Source organism: Pristiophorus japonicus, chromosome 9 (assembly GCF_044704955.1).
Source record: "Pristiophorus japonicus isolate sPriJap1 chromosome 9, sPriJap1.hap1, whole genome shotgun sequence".
Taxonomy (NCBI): domain Eukaryota; kingdom Metazoa; phylum Chordata; class Chondrichthyes; family Pristiophoridae; genus Pristiophorus; species Pristiophorus japonicus.
This window is the reverse complement of record NC_091985.1, coordinates 23,505,512-23,527,091: the sequence shown is the minus strand read 5'-3', so window position 1 is coordinate 23,527,091 and position 21,580 is coordinate 23,505,512. Positions and strand designations below refer to the sequence as shown.

The 21,580-nt window shown below is 47.3% G+C and overlaps 1 protein-coding gene across 1 annotated transcript in view; it reads left to right on the top strand.

The window, feature by feature from the left end:
• The window catches only part of LOC139273868 (cation channel sperm-associated auxiliary subunit epsilon-like), a 252,269-nt gene that overhangs the window by 138,613 nt on the left and 92,076 nt on the right, over positions 1-21,580 (top strand). Inside the window, exons 11-12 of the mRNA XM_070890944.1 lie at positions 10,194-10,246; positions 11,883-11,936. Of these exons, the coding sequence (XP_070747045.1) occupies positions 10,194-10,246; positions 11,883-11,936 (107 nt within the window). The remainder of the gene's footprint in view (positions 1-10,193; positions 10,247-11,882; positions 11,937-21,580) is intronic.

Genomic DNA, 21,580 nt, shown 5'->3' with positions numbered 1-21,580 from the left:
CAGAGGAAATGTATTAGCATGGATAGAGAATTGTCTGGCGAACAGAAAGCAGAGAGTCGGGATAAATGGGTCCTTTTCAGGTTGGAAATCGGTGGTTAGTGGTGTGCCACAGGTGCTGGGACCACAATATACATAGATGACCTGGAAGAGGGGACAGAGTGTAGTGTAACAAAATTTGCAGATGACACAAAGATTAGTGGGAAAGCGGGTTGCGTAGAGGACACAGAGAGGCTGCAAAGAGATTTGGATAGGTTAAGCGAATGGGCTAAGGTTTGGCAGATGGAATACAATGTCGGAAAGTGCGAGGTCATCCACCTTGGGGAAAAAAAAACAGTAAAAGGGAATATTATTTGAATGGGGAGAAATTACAACATGCTGAGTTGCAGAGGGACCTGGGGGTCCTTGTGCATGAATCCCAAAAAGTTGGTTTGCAGGTGCAGCAGGTAATCAGGAAGGTGAATGGAATGTTGGCCTTCATTGCGAGAGGGATGGAGTACAAAAGCAGAGAGGTCCTGCTGCAACTGTATAGGGTATTGGTAAGGCCGCACCTGGAGTACTGCGTGCAGTTTTGGTCACCTTACTTAAGGAAGGATATACTGGCTTTGGAGGGGGTACAGAGACGATTCACTAGGCTGATTCCGGAGATGAGGGGTTACCTTATGATGATAGATTGAGTAGACTGGGTCTTTACTCGTTGGAGTTCAGAAGGATGAGGGGTGATCTTATAGAAACATTTAAAATAATGAAAGTGATAGACAAGATAGAGGCGAAGAGCTTGTTTCCACTGGTCGGGGAGACTAGAACTAGGGGGCACAGCCTCAAAATACGGGGGAGCCAATTTAAAACCGAGTTGAGAAGGAATTTTTTCTCCCAGAGGGTTGTGAATCTGTGGAATTCTCTGCCCAAGGAAGCAGTTGAGGCTAGCTCATTGAATGTATTCAAGACACAGATAGATTTTTAACCAATAAGGGAATTAAGGGTTACGGGGAGTGGGCGGGTAAGTGGAGATGAGTCCACGGCCAGATCAGCCATGATCTTGTTGAATGGCGGAGCAGGCTCGAGGGGCTAGATGGCCTACTCCTGTTCCTAATTCTTATGTTCTTATGTTCTTATGAGGCAAAAACACGAAGGCAGAATATTATCTGAATGGTGGCAGATTAGGAAAAGGGGAGGTGCAACAAGACCTGGGTGTCATGGTGCATCAGTCATTGAAAGTGGGCATGCAGGTACAGCAGGCAATGAAGGAGGCAAATGGTATGTTGGCCTTCATAGCTAGGGGATTTGAGTATAGGAGCAGGGAGGTCTTGCTGCAGTTGTACAGGGCCTTGGTGAGGCCTCACCTGTAATATTGTGTTCAGTTTTGGTCTCCTAATCTGATGAAGGATGTTCTTGCTATTGAGGGAGTGCAGCGAAGGTTCAGCAAACTGATTCCCGGGATGGCAGGACTGACATATGAGGAAAGACTAGATCAACTGGAGTTTAGAAGAATGAGAGGGGATCCCATAGAAACATATAAAATTCTGATGGGACTGGACATGTTAGATGCAGGAAGAATGTTTCCGATGTTGGGGAAGTCCAGAACCAGGGGACAGAGTCTAAGGATAAGGGGTAAGCCATTTAGGACTGAGATGAGAAGAAACTTCTTCACTCAGAGAGTTGTTAACCTGTGGAATTCCCTACCGCAGAGAGTTGTTGATGCCAGTTCATTGGATATATTCAAGAGGGAGTTAGATGTGGCCCTTACGGCTAAAGGGATCAAGGGGTATGGAGAGAAAGCAGGAAAGGGGTACTGAGTGAATGATCAGCCATGATCTTATTGAATGATGGTGCAGGCTCGAAGGGCCGAATGGCCTACTCCTGCAACTATTTTCTATGTTTCTATGTTTCTATGAGATGGTTTAGGACTTCCCTTGCAATGCCGCCTCCTGCATGGCCAATGACCCACATCCTGTTCCCTCGTTAGTTCCTCAACATAGTGATCTAGAAAACCATCTTGTTTACATTCCATGAATTCGTCCTCCACATTATTACTGCAACTTTGATTTGCCCAGCCTATATGTAAATGATTACTGTATTACCCTTGTTAATGCACGTCTAATTTCCTGATTTCTACTCTACTTACATCACCCATAAACAACTCCCACCAAAGTTTTCTGCCTCTTGCTCTTACTTAGCTCCACCCAAACTGATTCTACTCCTTGATTTTCCGAGCTAAGATACTTTCTCTACTGTTTTCATCCCATCCTTTATTATCGGGGCTGACCCACCTCTTTTTCCAATTTAAATATCCTGGAATGTGGTTACTTTGCAACCACGTCTCCGTAATTGCTATTTGATCAAACCTATTCATTTCTATCTGCGCTATTAATTCATCGATTTTGTTGCGAATGCTTTGCGCAGATATAGCGCCTTTCGCTTTGACTTTTTTCTATTTTTCCTGATGTCACCTTCGTCACTGATGCACTATTACCTTTGTTCACTCTCACTGCTCCTCCCCCACGATCTCTCGCTGCTCATCTGCCCCGACCTTCCCACTCCTCTGCTGCACATGGGCCCCGCCGATGTTCCTGCCCACGCCCCATTCATGGCGGAGGATCAGTGAGAGATCGTGGTGGACGTGCGGCGAATGTTTTTGTGGCGGAGGAACGGTGAGGGATCGTGGCAAAGAGCGGTGTGAGATTGTGGCAGAGCTGCGCAAATGAGGGTATGGGGCCCAGAAGAACCGAGGACCCAGGGGCAGCATGGCCAGCCCACACTGCGATATGTGCGCGCACTACGTCCGTGCAGCAGAGCAGGTCTCCAGTCGTCCTGGTTAACCCTTGCCACTGGATAAAGGCCTAGCTCTGTCAAGCCCGTGTGGTGGCTGATGTGCAACAGTCACCACACGTTTAAAAAAAATCCACGCACAGGCATCTTCCACCCCTTCAATTGGAGTTCAGGACTAGAATATCGGGTCCTTCATTCAAACATCTGTGAAAGTGAGTCATCCTCGTTCGAGGGACCACCTATGATGATGATAATTACCTTTGTTACTGCCTCTCTGCCTTCTTGACCCACTCTGTTTATTTTTACCGCAAACTCTGCTCTAGAGCCTTGACATTTCTCTTGTTGCTTTTAAATTTAGCGTCCAAAATTGCCCCGTGCACTGAGCGAAGGCGGTAAACATCCAGGCCAGGGCTTTGTCATGCGCTCTGCATCCTTGGAGGGGCACTCCCGGAGTGGCCTGCGCACGCTCCGGATTGCAGCGCTATGCGAGACTTAAATGTAGGGGGCATGATAAAGAAATTTGCAGATGATACAAAAAGGATACAACTCTCTAGACTGCAGGAAAATATCGATGAACTAGTCTGTTGGGCAGAAAAGTGGCAAATGGAATTCAATCTGGAAAAGTGTGAGGTACTGCATTTGGGGAAGGGCAACAAGGCAAGGGAGTACACAATAAATAGGAGGATACTGAGCAATGTGGAAGAACAGAGGAACCTTGGAGTATTTGTCCACAGATCCTTAAAGGTAGCAGGACTGGTCGATAAAGTCGTGAAAAGGGCATATGGAATGCTTTCCTTTATTAGCCGAGGCATAGAATACAAGAGCAGGGAAGTTATGCTAAAACTGTATACAACATTAGTTAGGCCACAGCTTGAGTACAGTGTGCAGTTCTGGTCACCACATTACAAGAAGGATGTGATTGCACGAGAGGGTGCAGAGATTTACGAGGATGTTGCCAGGACTGGAAAACTTCAGCTATGAGGAAAGATCGGATAAGCTCGGGTTGTTTTTGTTGTGTATCTGTAAAGCATGAACTCCCATGTTCCGCCACCAGGGAGCGCATCCCCTGAAGTCCCAAGGGATCCCAGCATCCCTTGGGAGCACTATACATAAGCCGGCCCCCAAGGCCTGTTCCTCACTTTGGAGTGTCTTATTAAAGACTGAGGTCACTGTTACTTTAACCTCCCTGTGTGCAGTCTCATCTGTGTTAGGAGCACAATAACTGGCGACGAGTATACGAATCCAACGCAAAGATGCAGCAAACTGTGGGCATCCTGGAGAAGTTCTCGGAGGATGAGGCCTGGGAAGCCTATGTCGAATGGCTAGACCAGTACTTTGTAGCCAACGAGCTGGACGGAGAAGGAAGCACTGCAAAAAGGAGAGCGATCCTCCTCACGGTCTGCGGGGCACCGACCTACAGCCTCATGAAGAATCTTCTGGCTCCGGTGAAACCCACAGATAAGTCGTATGAGGAGCTGTGTACACTGGTTCGGGAGCATCTTAACCCGAGGGAGAGCATGCTGATGGCGAGGTATCGGTTCAACATGTGCCAGCGATCTGAAGGTCAGGAAGTGGCGAGCTACGTCGCCGAGCTAAGGCGACTTGCAGGACAATGAGTTTGATGGCTACCTGGAGAAGATGCTCAGAGTCATTTTTTTTACTGGGCATTGGCCACGAGACCATCGCACGAAAACTTTTGACTGTAGAGACACCGACCCTCAGTAAGGCCATTGCGATAGCACAAGTGTTTATGTCCACCAGTGATAACACCAAACAAATCTCTCAGCACACAAGTGCTAGCAATGTTCATAAATTAACTGGAACTGTGTTTGCAAGCAGAAATGTACAGGGCAGAAACCATGAGTCTGCAACTGCCAGCAGGCCTCAGGTGACCCAGATGACTCAGAGTCCGCAACAAAAGATGAATGCAAGGCAATTCACACCTTGTTGGCGTTGTGGAGGCTTCCATTCAGCCTAGTCATGCCGCTTCAAAGGGTATGTTTGCAAGAGCTGTGGAACAATGGGGCACCTCCAACGAGCTTGCAAATGAGCTGCAAGCTCTGCAAAATCTGCTAACCATCACGTGGCAGAGGAATATCGGTTCATGGTGGATCAAAGCAATTTCGAGTCTCAGAGAGAGGAGGCAGATGCTGAAGTACACATTTTCGATGCACACGTTTGACGAAATGTCCACCTATAATGCTAAATGTAAAATTGAATGGCTTACCCGTAGCCATGGAACTGGACACTGGCGCTAGCCAATCCATCATGAGTAAAAAGATGTTTGAGAGACTGTGGTGCAATAAGGCTCTCAGACCAGCCCTGAGCCCCATCCATAGGAAACTGAGAACATACACCAAAGAGCTCATCACTGTCATGGGCAGCCACATGGTCAAGGTCACCTATGAGGGCACGGTGCACGAACTGCAACTCTGGATTGTCCCGGGCGATGGCCCCACACTGCTTGGAAGGAGCTAGCTGGGCAAAATCCATTGGAACTGGGATGACCTCCGAGCGCCATCACATGTTGATGAGGCCTCATGTACCCAGGTTCTTAGAAAATTTCCTTCCCTTTTTGAGCCAGGCATTGGAAACTTTTCCGGGGCAAAGGTGCGGATCTACATGGTCCCACAGGCACAACCCATTCACCACAAGGCGCGAACAGTACCTCACATGATGAGGGAGAGAGTGGAAATCGAGCTTGACATGCTGCAACGCTAGGGCATCATCTCCCTAGTGGAATTCAGCGAGTGGGCCAGCCCGATTGTTCCAGTACTCAAAAGTGATGGCACGGTCAGGATTTGCGGTGATTATGAAGTAATTATTAATCGTTTCTCACGACAGGACCAATACCCACTACCGAAGGCAGACGATCTATTTGCTACGTTGGCAGGAGGCAAAACGTTCAACAAGCTCAACCTGACTTCGGCCTACATGACGCAGGAGCTGGAGGAGTCTTCGAAGGGCCTCACCTGCATCAACACGCACAAGTGACTGTTCATCTACAACAGATGCCTGTTTGGAATTCAGTCAGCTGCAGCGATCTTCCAGAGAAACATGGAGAGCCTACTCAAGTCGGTACCACACTCGGTGGTTTTTCAGGACGACATATTGGTCACGGGTCAGGACACCGTCGAGCACCTACAAAACCTGGAGGAGGTCCTCGTGACTGGATCGCATAGGGCTGTGGCTGAAGAGGTCGAAATGTGTTTTCAAGGCAACAGAAGTAGAGTTTTTGGGGAGAAAGATCGCTGTGGACGGCATTCGGCCCACAGACGCCAAGACAGAGGCTATCAGGAACGCGCCCAGGCCACAGAACGTCACGGAGCTGCGGTCGTTCCTGGGACTCCTCAACTATTTTGGTAACTTCCTACCAGGGCTAAGCACCCTTTTAGAGCCCCTACATGTGTTATTGCGTAAAGGTGAGAACTGGGTATGGGGAAAAAAAACAAGTAATTGCTTTTGAGAAAGCCAGAAACATTTTATGCTCCAATAAGCTGCTTGTATTGTATAACCCGTGTAAAAGACTTGTGCGAGCATGTGATGTGTCGTACGGAGTCAGGTGTGTATTACAACAAGCTAATGTTGTGGGGAAGTTGCAACCTGTCGCCTATGCCTCCAGGAGCTTGTTTAAGGTCGAGAGGGCCTACAGCATGATTGAGAAAGAGGCATTAGCGTGTGTGTTCGGGGTAAAGAAAATGCATCAGTACCTGTTTGGCCTCAAATTTAAACTGGAAACCAATCACAAATCCCTCATATCCCTGTTCGCTGAAAACAAGGGAATAAATACTAATGCCTCAGCCCGCATACAAAGATGGGCACTCGCGCTATCAGCGTATAATTATATCATCCGCCACTGGCCAGGCACCGAGAAATGTGCGGATGCTCTCAGTCGGCTACCATTGCCCACCACAGGGTTGGAAATGGCGCAGCCTGCAAACTGGTTGATGGTGGCGCAGCCCGCAGATTTTTTGATGGTCATGGAAGTGTTTGAAAATGATAAATCACCCGTCACGGCCCACCAGCTTAGGACTTGGACCAGCCAAGATCCTCTGCTGTCCCTAGTAAAAATCTGTGTACTGCATGGGAGCTGGGCCAGCATCCCTGTTGAAATGCAAGAGCTAATCAAGCCGTTCCAGCGGCGAAAGGATGAGCTGTCCATTCAGGCAGACTGCCTGTTGTGGGGTAACCGCGTAGTGATACCCAAAAAGTGCAGGGAGACGTTCATCTCGGATCTCCACAGCACACACCTGGGTATAGTAATGATGAAAGCGATAGCCAGATCCCACGTGTGGTGGCCTGGTATCGACTCTGACTTAGAGTCCTGTGTACGGCAATGCCGCGTGTGTGCTCAGTTGAGCAACGCACCCAGAGAGGCATCACTAAGTTTGTGGTCCTGGCCCTCCAGACCATGGTCGAGGATCCATGTCGACTATGTGGGACCATTTCTCGGTAAAATGTTCTTGGTGGTGGTGGATGCTTTTTCAAAATGGATTGAATGTGAAATAATGTCGGGAAGCACTGCCACCGCCACCATTGAAAGCCTGACGGCCATGTTTGCCACCCATGGCCTGCCTGACATACTGGTCAGTGACAATGGGCCATGTTTCACCAGTGCCGAATTTAAAGAATTCATGACCCGCAATGGGATCAAACATGTCACCTCGGCCCCGTTTAAACCAGCCTCCAATGGGCAGGCAGAGCGGGCAGTACAAACCATCAAACAGAGCTTTAAACGAATCACAGAAGGCTCACTCCAAACCCGCCTGTCCCGAGTACTGCTCAGCTACCGCACGAGACCCCACTCGCTCACAGGGGTGCCCCCGGCTGAGCTACTCATGAAAAGGACACTTAAAACCAGACTCTTGCTGGTTCGCCCCAAGCTGCATGATCAGGTAGAGAGCAGGCGGCAGCAACAAAATGTAAACAATGGTCGCGCCACTGAGTCACGGGAAATTGATCTGAATGACCCTGCGTATGTGGTAAATGATGGACATGGTCCCAAGTGGATCGCGGGCAAGGTGATAGCTAAAGAAGGGAGTAGGGTATTTGTAGTCAAACTAGACAATGGACACATTTTCAAAAAGCACCTGGACCAAACGAGGCTGCGGTTCACAGACTGCCCTGAACAACCCACAGCAGACACCACCTTTTTCAAGCCCACAACACACACCCAAAGGATCAATGACACCAACCCGGACCAGGAAATTGAACCCATCACGCCCAACAGCCCAGCAAGGCTAGGCTCACCCAGCAGCCCTGCAGGGCCAACAACACGTCAGTCCAGCAAGGGCACAGCCAACACACCAGAACAGACATTTGTACCGAGGCGGTCCACCAGGGAAAGAAAGGCTCCCGACCGCCTCACCTTGTAAATAGTTTTCACTTTGACTTTGCGGGGGGAGTGATGATGTGTGTCTGTAAAGCATGCACTCCCATGTTCCGCCACCAGGAAGCGCATCCCCTGAAGTCCAAAGGGATCCCAGCATCCCTTGGGAGCACTGTATGTAAGCCGGCCCCTAAGGCCTGTTCCTCACTCTGGAGTGTGTTATTAAAGACTGATGTCACTGTTACTTTAACCTCCCTGTGTACAGTCTCATCTGTGTTAGGAACACAATAACTTGTGTTTGGAATACAATAGTTTTCCTTGGAACAGTGGAGGCTGAGGGGAGATTTAATTGAGGTGTATAAAATTATGAGCGGCCTAGATGGTGTGGATAGGAAGGCCCTATTTCCCATAGCAGTGGGGTCAATAACCAGGCGGCATAGATTTAAAGTAGTTGGTAGCAGGATTAGAGGGGAGATGATGAAAAATTTCTTGACCCAGAGGGTGGTGTGAGTCTGGAATGTACTGAATGAAAGGATGGTAGAGGCAGAAACACTCATCACATTGAAAAAGGACTTGGATGTGCATTTAAAGAACCGTGACCTACAGGGCTACGGATCTAGTGCTGGAAGGTGGGATTAGGCTGGGTAGTTATTTTTCAACCAACTCGGACACGATGTGCCAAATGTCTTCCTTCTGTGTTGTCATTTTTTATGATTCAATGATTTAAAGGGGAGGACCGCTGCACACTCTGCAGGACCTTTGATGACCTCTACTGGGCCACCAGGGAGTCAATCGATCGGGCCAGCAGCCTATGACTGATAACGGGAGTGCCAGGTTGCATGATGGTGGCCCGGTCAATGAAAGGGCTACCATTGTCGGGCTGACGAAGAGTTGGCCGACAAAAAGACATGGCGGTCCGCTTTTAAGGGGCCTCCCCTTTAAGGAGCGCCACAGTGACTGATGTCCGCCAGCTTCACACCATTGTCGTGGCCCATGGGGCAATTTCCCCAACGGGTTGCAAAGGGGTTGACGTGGGGCATTAAGGGGTCGCTGTACATGGTGATGACATAATTGCTGGGCGTGTGCCAGCCCAGGGCGCAAGTCACAAAGTGTGGTATTACCGGCACATCGCCCCCCCCCAAACCTCCGAGACAATTTCCAGGGAGGCGCAATCACCCCTCGCCCAGGCGAAAACAGCATTGCATTGGGTGTCAGCTTGTCCCCCGCCTGGCACTCCTGTTCCCTCTGTTGAGAGCAACCTTGGTCTGCAAGAGAAAGGATAGTGTGCGAGTGAGTGTGGGGAAATGTGTTTGGTGATGTGCCTGCCAGAGTTGAATAGCTGTCATTGTGTGCAAGGTGTGAGATGTGAATGTGAGTATTGGTAGGTAGATACTGTTGGTGGGCAAGTGCTAGAGGGTGGTGCTTTGGGCAAAGTGTGAAGACTGTGGCATTTGTTGAAGCATTGACTCACCCTGACCATCTGAGTGAGGTTGTTATATTTCATCCTGCACTGTGTGGGGGTCCTGGGGACCACAATGCTACCCGAGACATGCTGTGCTACCTCTCTCCACATGGTGCAGAAGACTTGTGGCAAAGGCCTCCTGCCACATGCTGAGAAGAGCACTGCCCTCCCTCACTCCACAACAAACTTCAACGCCTCCAATGCTTGATCGCAATGTGGTCTCTCTCCCTGGGGTCTGGATCTGCATGAGTACAGTTGATTCAGTAGTCCTTCTCCTTGACCTACTGCTGCTTGCTGAGGCAGCTGTCCAGCCAGCAATGCTGAGAATGAGGCTTTGCAGCATCAATGACCCTCCCCTTTAAGAACTGGGAAAAGCCTGTGGCAATGATGACTTGTGATTAGACTACATGCAAAATTGGTCCACTCTGAGTGTAACACCAATTGGTGCCCCAATCATTTCTTTGAACAGTGAGAATGAATTTTGCGTGCAGTCTAAAGCATTAGTGCCTGGTGCTGATTCTCCAACTTTTCTAATGATACCAGCCATTCCTAGCCCTTTGTTTGAAGATTGCAACAAAGATAAAAGTGTAGCAGGAGAAATAGTCCGTGACGCAATCTTTAAAATTTCATTTGCAGGTTTCACATATTAATGTGGGCTGTCCTCTGAAGAAACACTTAAGAGTAGAAAGGTATGGCATATCATTACATTTGACTTTGTAATTTTGTTCCACTTCAGCCTTCTATTTCACTTTTGTCAGGAAAGTGAATTGTTCTAGTACCAATGCTGGCTAGAGTTGATGGAGATTTCATCACATGACCTCTTGCCTCCGACTGCGCTGCCCCTGCGTTCCCGCCATTGGTCACCCGACATGTCATCCAGTACAGGCACCGCCTTCCCATGCTAATTGAAAAGCAGACACACTCTTCGTTACCCTAATGGATGATCCTGGACTCTCGATCAAACAGCCTTTATCCCATCTTTAATATTTTTATAACTAATAAACGAAAATGTTCAAAGAAAATGAAAAAAACACAATTTGTTTTAATGACCCTATGAATTTTCTCCAGGGTTGATCGCAACAGTATCCTGGAGATCAATCTTCAATTCCTGGAGACTCAAGACAATCCTGGAATGTTGGCAACCCTAATGCTGCCCAAAAAGATGACACGCATACGCAGGAAGAAATGTTTCCTTTAAGCTGCGTGGCTGCCCAGCACAGCCGGCTCACCAGCTTTTAAGTAGGAAAAAACGCGCATGCACATTATTTTGAATGGGCTGCGCAGCCCTTAAGAACATAAGAACATAAGAAATAGGAGCAGGAGTAGGCCCTACTGTCCCTCGAGCCTGCTCCACCATTAAATAAGATCATGGCTGATCATTGACCTCAACTCCACTTTCCCGCCTGATCTCCATATCCCTTTATTCCCCTAGACTCCAAAAATCGATCTATCTTAAAGGGACTGTGCACCTATTTCTGTTCCTCCAAGTCCCACAAGGAAAGTAAAAAACAAAAGTTAAAACAAAAGACCTCTTCTGGTCCCAACTTCTCTTCCTTCTAGATTGGCCTGCTAGGAAAGCCGCAACCTAATCTGCATATTTAAAGGAAAACCCCAGCTGGTTTGCAACACTTCTCAGAAGAGCATCTTAAAATAGAAGCAGGTGGGAGGAGAACGGGACGTCAGTGGGTTAGTCCCACAAGCAAATTTAAAATCGCCCTTAATATCATAGTACCATTGGATATATTAATCAGCCAATAGCCTATCCAGCTTGCTGGATAAATGTTGGATCTAACAAGAACCTACGAATTACTGCGGATGCTGGAAATCTGAAATAAAAACAGAAAGTGCTGGAAATACTCAGCAGGCAGTGACTGTGGAGAGAGAAACAAAGTTAATGTTTCAAGTCAATGACCTTTCATCAGAAAAAGTTAGAGATGTAACAGGTTTTAAGCAAGTAAAGAGGCAGGGAGAGTGGAGAAAAGAACAAAAGGGAAGGTCTGTAATCGGGTGTAAAGTAGGAGAGATTAAATGACAAAAGGGATCAAGGGGAAAGGAAAAAGTGGGTGGTAATGGTGCAAGGAAAGAAACAAAAGATAAGACAAATAGAAGAGGGAGGGAGAAAGGAGGCAAAGGGAGAGAGCAAAGGGGGTGGAGAGGATCATGATGAATGTATGTGAGCAAGACTGGATATTAATTGTGCTAAAGTATATAGTCAGTTTGCTACAGACTGTCAGTCGAGTCATCTGAACATTGGTGTGTTTTTAGTAATTTCATAGTTTCTGTTGCGCTTTACTTAACATTTATTACCTGTTCCATTTATTTCAGACCCAGTTCATCAGGATGTGAAATCAGTAATATCACATCTTACAAAATTCCTGGGTGAGAAGTAAAGTAATATTTCACAATATCTATTTAATAGCAGAGTTATGCGTAAGGAAAGTTATGTGACATTCTTATGGCTTAATTAACAGCACAATTTTAAATTTGCAAATGAAGATGTAGCACCATAAATGAAAACCTCAGATTAGGGAGTTTTGGTGTTATTACGGATGTCAATTACATAAATTGAATTCTTTTCTTCAAAGTTATCCAATCTTTTCATATTTCTATACAAATTTCAGAAGACTTTAAATTTTAAATAATATACTTTGGTCTAGAAATTCGACATTGGTAAAAAGCTGCCGGTGCCACCGCAGGCTGGAGTTAACAGACGCTGAAAATGATGGCGCTAGTCGGACCGGTAAAGTGGCGCTGGTGGTTCATTAACATTCGCCCAGTGCTAGACTTACCATGCAACGCCATTCTGGAGGTCCCAATGTAGCATGGCTTACAGCAAGCACAGCCATCTCGAGAATTTTAGCTATGAGGAAAGATTGGATAGGCTGGGGTTATTTTCTTTGGAACAGAGGAGGCTGAGGGGACACCTTTATTGAGGCGTATAAAATTGAGGGGCCTAGATAGAGTGGATAGGCTGAACCTATTTCCCTTGGCAGAGGGGTTAACAACCAGAGGGCATAGATTTAAAGTAATTGGTAGGAGAGGATTTGAGGGGAAATGTTTTCATCCAGTGGGTGGTGGGAATCTGGAACTCACTGCCTGAAAGGGTGGTAGAGGCAGAAAACCTCACCACTTTTTAAAAAGTACTTGGATATGCACTTGAAGTGCCGTAATCTACAAGGCTACGGACCAAGAGCTGGAAAGTGGGATTAGGCTGGATAGCTCTTTGTCGGCCGGTGCGGACACGATGGGCCGAAATGCTGTAAATTTCCATGCTGTAAATTTCTATGATTCTATCTCTTAAAGCAAGGTTGTCATTTCAGAAAATAGTTCGATCCCTTAAAGGGGAACTGCTTCTGAAATGAAAAAAATTAAAGTCATGTAAAAATAGGCAGTTTTTACCCTTTAAAGCTCAATTGCCTTCTGGAAAAAAAATTAAAAGAATTCCCAAATGGCAGCTATCAGCTCTTAAAACTGAAGTACATTACACACCCCAAAAAAAGCTAAGTGTTTCAGCACTAACACAAATGGCTTAGCAAGCCACAGAATGGGCACTAAGGGTTTCACACGCTGTACTCCAGCTGTGTGCAGGGGGTCAACACTGCAAGAGAGGTCCTCCACCCACAGGAGCCAGTAGGCCCTCTGGAAAGAAGAATGTGGGGCCAGATCACTGCCAGCAGTATCGCTATCATCACCTGGCTCTAGTGCTCAAAGAAGCTTCATGATCTCAGACTAGTGGTCAAGGTCAGTGAATGTATCTTCAAAAGACATCTCCTACCAACTGCACCACTAGCCTTACACACTGCTCATTGCACAACCCTGCCCTCATCTACCAGCAATCTGTACCAAACATGAGGCACACCTCCCATTCCTAGCTTCACCTCATCCCCTTGGAGGAAATGGTGCTGGCCATTCTTGGCAGAGGCATGGCTGAGCCCTTGGCCAGCAGCAGGGCTGAAAGGTGACAAGATATTGGTATCCTCATACGTTATCTTCTTTCTCGCATGCACCTCTTGCTTTCCCACTCTCCATCCATGTGCCTTCCTCATTTCACACACCCCAAAAAAGCAGCCTCCCCAGCCAATAATTGACCAAGAAGAGGGAGAGGTGTGAAGAAGAAGCATTGTGGTTATGTTACTGGACTAGTAATTCCGAGGCCTGGACTAATGATCAAGGACGTGAGTTCAAATCCCACAACGACAGCTGGGGAATTTAAATTCAGTTAATTAAATAAATCTAATAAAGCTAGCATCAGTAATGGTGATCATGGATTATCGTAAAAATCCATCAGGAAGTCTGCCATCCTTACTTGATCTGACCTATATGTGACTCCAGACCCACAGCAATGTGGTTGTCTCTTAACTGCCCTCTTCAATAGCCTAGCAAACCACTCAGTTGTAACAAAGCACTACGAGAAACAATTAAGAATTTAAAAAAACACCCGACATTGACCTTGGACACCCAGCCCAGAAAAGTCTTCCTCACTAATATAAGGGGACTTGTGTCAAAATTGGGAGAGCTGTCCCACGGACTAGTCACACTCACAGAATCATACCTTTCAGCCAATGTCCCAGACTCCACCATCATCATCCCTGGGTATCTCCTGTCCCACCAGCAGGACAGATTCACCAGAAGTGGCGGCGGAGTGGTATACAATCAGGAGGGAGTGGCCCTGGGTGTCCTCAACATTGACTCCAGACCCCATGAAGTCTCATGGCTTCAGGTCAAGCATGGTCAAGGAAACCTCCTGCTGATTACCCCTACCGTCCTCCCTCAGCTGATGAAACAGTACTTCTCCATGTTAAACACCACTTGGAAGAAACACTGAGGGTAAAAAGGGCACAAAATGTTCAATGTCCATCACCAAGAGTGGCTTGGTAGTAATACTACTGACCGAGGTGGCCGAGTCCTGAAAGACATTGCTGCCAAACTGGGCCTGTGGCGGTGGTGAGAGAACCAACATGAGGGAAAAACCTACTTGACCTTGACCTCACCAATCTACCTGTCACAGATGCATCTGTCCATGACAGCATTGATAACAGTGACCACCACACAGTCATTGTGGAGATGAAGTCCCATCTTCACACTGAGGAAACCCTCCATTTTGTTGTGTGGCACTACCACCATGCTAAATGGGCTAGATTCAGAACAGATCTAGCAGCTTAAAACAGGGCATCTATGAGGTGCTGTGGGTCATCATCAGCAGCAGAATTGCATTCCACCACAATCTGTAACCTCATGGACCGGCATATTCCTCACTATAGCATTACCATCAAGCCAGCAGACCAACCCTGGTTCAATGTGAAGTGTAGAAGAGCATGCCAGAACCACCACTAGGAGTACCTAAAAATGAGGTCCCAACCTGAGGAAGGTGCAACACAAGACTACATGTATGCTAAACAGCAGAAGCAGCATGCTATAGGCAGAGCTAAGTGATCCTACAATTAACGGATCAGATCAAAGTTCTGCAGTCCTGGCATGTCCAGTCGTGAATAGTGGTGGACAATTAAACAACTAACAGGAGGAGGAGGCTCCATGATATCTCTTTGAAACATACAAAATTCTTATAGGGATTGACAGGGTAGATGCAGGGATGTTTCCCCTGGCTGGGAAGTCTAGAACCAAGGGTCACATTCTCAGAATAAGGGGTCAGCCATTTCAGACTGAAATGAGGAGAAATTTCTTCACTCAGAAGGGAGTGAATCTACCCCAGAGAAGTTTGGAGATTCAATCGTTGAGTATATTCTTGACAGAGAGCGATAATTTTTCATATTAAAGGAATCAAGAGATATGGGAATAGGGCAGGAAAGTGAAGTTGAGGTAGAAGATCAGCTATGATCTTATTGAATGGTGACGCAGGCTTGAGGAGCTGAATGGCCTACGCCTGCTCCTATTTCTTATGTTCTTATGAATATCCCCATCCTCAATGATGGTGGAACCCAGTGCATGAGTGCAAAAGACAAGGTTGAAGCATTTGCAACCATCTTCAGCCAGAAGTGCTGAATGGATGATCCATCTCGGCCTCCTCCTGATGGCCTCACCATCACAGATTCTAGTCATCAGCCACTTTGATTCACACCATGTGATATCAAGAAAAGGATGAACACACTGGATACAGCAAAGGCTTTGGGCCCTGACAACATCTCGGCTGTCATGCTGAATACTTGTGCTCCAGAACTAGCTGCGTCTCTAGCCAAGCTGTTCCAGTAAAGGTACAACACTGACATGTACCTGAATATGTAGAAAACTGCCCAGGTATGTCCTGTCCACAAAACACAGGACAAATCCAATCTGGCCAGTTACCGCCCCAGCAGTCTACTCTCAATCAACAGCAAAGTGATGGATGGTACTGTCGACAGTGCTATCAAGCGGCACCAATAACTTGCTCATCAATTCTCAGTTTGGGTTCCATCAGAACTACTCGGCTTCAGACCTCATGACAGCCTTGATCCAAACATGGACAGAGGAGCAAAATTCCAGAAGTGAGGTGAGGGTGACCGAGTGTGGCATCAAGGAGCCCTAGTAAATTTGAAGTCAATGGAAATAGGGCAAAAACTCTCCACTGGCTGGAGTCCTACCGAGCACAAAGGAAGATGGTTGTTGGAGGTAAATCATCATAGCCCCAGGTCATCGGTGCATGAGTTCCTCAGGGCATTGTCCTTGGCCCAACCATCTTCAGCTGCATCATCACTGACCTTTCCTCCATCATAAGATCAGAAGTAGGGCTGTTTGCTGATGATTATCTGAGGAGTTCCATTTGCAACTCCTCAGATAATGAAGCAGTCCATGCCCACATGCAGCAAGACCTGGACAACATTCAGGCTTGGGCAAGTAACATTCGCACACCACAAAAGTGCCAGGCAATGACTATCTCCAATAAATGAGAGTCGAACCACTGCCCCTTGACATTCATCAGCATTACCATCACCGAATCCCCCACCATCAACATCCTGGGGGTTACCATTGATCAGAAACTTAACTGGACTAGCCACGTAACTACTGTGGCAACAAGTGCAGGTCAGAGACTGGGTATTCTGTGGCGAGTGCCTCACCTGCTGATTCCCCAAAGCCGTTCCACCATCTACAAGGCACAACTCAGGAGTGTGATGGAATACTCGTTACTTGCCTGGATCAGTGTAGCGCCAACAACACTCAAGAAGCTCAATATCATCCAGGACAAGCAGCCTGCTTGATTGTCACCCATCTACCACTGGTGCACCATGGCTGCAGCAACTCACCAAGGCTTCTTCAGCAGCACCTCCCAAACCCGCGACCTCGACCACCTAGAAGGACAAAGCAGCATGCGCATGGGAACACCATCACCTGCAAGTTCCCCTCCAAGTCACACACCACTCAGACTTGGAAATATATCGCCTTTCCTGCATCATCACTGGGTCAAAATCCTGGAACTCCCTAACAGCACTGTGGAGTACCATCACCAGCAGGACTGCAGCGGTTCAAGCTGGAGGTTCACCACCACCTTCTCAATGGATGGACAATACCGCCCACATCGCAGGAACGAATTTTAAAAAAGAAATGCCGTCACTCGATTTCACACTCCCAGCCAACAGCTCCTCAAGGTTGACCAGCATGGCCATTTGCTGTCTCCCCCACTGAAAGTCTGCAGCCTTCCACCAGCCATCCTGCAGCCACTTTGGTAGCACTGTGTGACATCAGCACAAGAGGCAAAGGTGTATACATGATAGGAAAAAAAGAAAGACTTGCATTTATATACTGCCTTTCATGACCACCAGACGTCCCAAAGCCATTGAAGTACTTTGTGAAGTATAGTCACTGTTGTAATGTAGGAAATAGTCACTAAGGGAATGCATAAGGGTGATTAGTTATTTTCTTACTGTAATATTGGATGCATATATGGATAAAGTTGGATTGGAAAGTTTGCTTTATGGTGGCTTTTATTTCAGCATTGTGGCCAAGAGGAAGCTGTGAAGGTCAGTAACAGAGGGAAAGTAATGTGTGGGACTAATATTGAAAGGGAAATTGGGATTGTTGTAACTGGGACCGCAGGCAGATGATTTCATCCCAGATATCCGGGCCAGAAAGGGACTATCTGGGTTGCTTCCTCCTCTTCTGCTTTCTTCTCCTCTGTATCTGCTTTTTCCCTATACAAGCAGATGCTGTAAATCTGAAATAAAAGCATAAAATGCTGGAAATGCAGAGCAGGTCAGGCAGCATCTTGACCTGAGACATAAAATCTGTTTCTCTCTCTGTGGATGCTGCCTGGCCTGCTGATTATTTCCAGCAATTTCTGTCTTCTCAGAGGTCTTCCATTACCTGCACATTTAAAAAAACATTTAACTTATATTGCACTGAGCCACTGCTTCAGTAAAATAAAGGAAATTCAGTCCATAAGCTTAAATGCAAGCTTACCTGAAAGATGTATGTGTCCCTTTAAGAGGTGCTGATAACATCTCTGTCAGTCTGCTGCACATCGTTTTTCAGAGCGACCTTGGGACCTAGGCTAAACTCAGTGCTAAGGTTAAAGTTCCACAGAGCATGACGTTATGCTCTTGATATTTGCGTTTCCAGAGCCAACGCTGCTATCAGCAATGCTAAAGCCCTCACCAAAATGCCGGCCGCCAAGTCCTGCACCAGAGATGGGCGTTAGAGTGGTGGCTAACATTTTTTGCCAGGATTGCCGCTAATTCATGGCAATAAGGTAGATACTTTTTGGGCCAATGTCTAAATTTATGTTGACCATCAGTGAAAAGATTTACACAATCATAGTCTTCCTCTTCCCCTCACCCCATCTCCATTTCCCCTCCCTTTTCTACATCATGACTTCGTCCCTCTGCTCCTTTTGCTTCCTTTCTCCCTTCCCCTTCTATTTGCCTGATCCCATCACCCCAGCCTTAGTTCAATTTTCTCCCCACCAGTGCTAAACCTAACAAAAATGACCTTGCTCTTGACCCCCATGTGCGATGCCGCTAATTGTTCAAATGTGACTATCACCATCAAGAGGAAGGAACCCTGAGCTTCTTTCCAATGCTGAGAGGCACTGGGATAATTGTAGCCATCACCCAAGCTGAAGATTAGAACACTAAGCACAGACACGGATTAAATCTGGGTCTTCCCAGGCAGACGTGAGCAGGAGCGGCGGCAAAAAGGAGAGCTGAGAAACCCTGGACACAGGCGGACCTCAGCGGGAGTGGCGACATAAAAGAGAACTGAACAGTGAGTTAATAAAACAGAAAACAAGGAGTGATGTCACAGGACAGCAGTAGGTGATTGGTTGTGAGTATTACAGCTCCTTTGCTTTCTAAATTAGGTAAGTGGATTCAATTCAGAACTGGGAGATTATTAACTACTATAACTTTATCTAATTAATAACAAACTAAATTAACTTATTAAAACTACAAATTAAAAGTAAAAATAATCATTTGAATAAATGCTGTAACTAATTATATAAATAAAATAAGGTTGATAGAGATGGCAGGGCAGGTGGTGTGTGGTAACTGAACATCTGGGAGTTGGCGGAGACCAATATGATCCCGAGCAATCACACCTGCGGTAAATGCCTGCAGCTCAAGGAACTTCAGCTCAGAGTTGTTGAGCTGGAGTCCGAGCTGCAGAAATTGTGATGCATCAGGGAGGGGAGGAGTTATCTGAGCACTACACTTTGCGGATGAAATTCGGTTGATAACACATGCTGATAACGCCGGTGTTAGGTGTTAACTGGGAATTAGGCATCTGGTAGTGGTTGTTCACGCCTGACGCGAAATTCGCTTGATATTTTTTAGAGGCGTAAAAAGGTAACGTCCTGCCGGCTAACGACATGGAAATCATGATGTCAGTACGCGTGCAACGCCTCCATGGGACCCTTCTTACCACATTCACTTTTGCCAAGTCACGTTACGGCTTGCGTCCATGACGCCTGTAAAAGTTGGACTGCACAAGGCGGGGAAAATAATCGGGGGTGTTATTTAAACAGAGTTACAGCCGGAGCTCAGAGGTCTCAGTCAGTGCTGCGTTTGATGCTTGCACAGACAGTAGGGTGTTGGTGTCGCACTGCTGCTGACTCGTCAGATTCACTACAAGAATCTGGGGCACATTGTCTGCCATCTCGGCTAACTCTGAAATCCCTATCTCGCTGTGATCTGTGTCAAGTGATGGGGTCAGTGATGGTGCACCACGTTGTCCTGCGGCGCCGACTTGAAAGGCAATGGCTGCAGAGACAGCTTATGGCAAATGTGGATCCTCCCCAGAGGAGAGGCCCCAGACGGCAGGGCAGGAGGCCGTACACACCAAGGTTTACCGTGCACATTACTCTTATCTTGAGATGTCCGAGTAGCAGTGCTTAAGAAGGCTGAGGTTCCGCAGGGAGATGGTCATGGCGCTTTGCAACCTTCTGCAGAAATACCCGGCAGCTGACATCGACACTAGGACCTCGCTTTCAGTGGCAGTGAAAGTGACAGTAGCACTTCTATGCTACCGGCACCATCCAATCTCCTGTAGGCGATATATGCAACATCTCACAGTTTGCAGTACATTGCTACAGAGGGCGTCGGTCACCTGGCGAATGCAGCAAACGATTGAACTACATCAAGTTCAGCATGTCAAGGGAAGACCAGGATAAGCGCACCCTTGGCTTTGCCAGGCTACCGGGCCTTCCCAGGGTTCAAGGAGCCATTGATAGTACGCATGTGGCATTGAGGATCCCGTCCCACAATGGAGATACCTTTCGGAATTGCAAGGAATTCCACTCCTTCAACGTACAGCTGGTCTGTGATCACAGGCAGATGATCCTCGCTGTAGTGCCCGATATCTTGGCAACTGCCAGGATGCCTTCACCCTTCACCCGTGGCTGGCACCTGGGCAACAAAGGATATGGTGTGGTCCCCAGGCTGCTGACAACCCTCCACAATTCCACCACCCCAGCCAAGCTGTGCTACAACAGCAGCCATACCACAACCCGGGCCATTATTGAGCAAACTATCGGGGTTCTGAAGCAGCATTTGAACGCTGCCTTGAACGCTCTTGTGGAGCATTGCAGTACTCACTTGAGAGAGTCTCCATGATCACTGTTGTCTGCTGCATGCTGCACAACCTGACCATTATGATGGCCCAGCCATTACCACCAGGGATGGATGATCCACCTCAGGAGGAGGATGACCTTGACGAGGAAGACGAGTATCTTCTCTGAAGGAGGAGGCAGCATGACACTGCTGCGGCTGGAAGGGCTGCTCATCAGAGACTCATCACTCATCGATTCCAAAGAATGAATGCCCAATGGCCAGCCTATACACCTGGGCATCAACTCAACACATCACTACACACCTTGCAGCCCTTCATCTTAAGTAATCAGTGCCTCATCATGTGAGCAATCCAAACATGCTTTATTACAAACATAAATCATATGTGGTGAAAACAACCACAAGACAACATCATCCCCAACACATCAACCTATCCACAAAACCCCTTCAAACATTCTCATATACATCCAAATGGACCTATTGACATTAGTTAATTTTGTAACGAGTACCAAACAATTGTGGGATTGTTCATTGAACTGCAACAATTTACATGAGCTCACATTAGATGAGCTGGTCATCTCTGTTGACTATGAACCAAGTGTTTGGTGCATCATACAAGTGCAACTAATATTAAAATCTCATATCTTCACAAGGTTAGCATATGTGGCCACCTTCACAAAGGGCTTTACGACCCCTTCCATTGCCCCCACCCCCACCCACGCCTACTGCTCCTCCGCAATGGGGTTTCAGGGCCTTCAGCAAGGCTGGTAGTTGGTTGCTGACTTCGATCCGCAGTCACACATGATAGCCTAGCAAGATGTCCAATGCCAGCTCGGGCCCTGGAGGTCCTGGCTGCGGACTCCATTACCTCAGCATGGCTGGAAGCACTCTGTTGTAGATGGGGTGCGGAGAGCGACAGCAGTGAAGAAGGAATGATGTCATCCTGAGAAAGGACATCACAGTCCAATTGGCCCAACAGGCTGATACTCCCCTGGGGCAGAGCAGCATCATCAGCAGAAATCTGGTGAGATC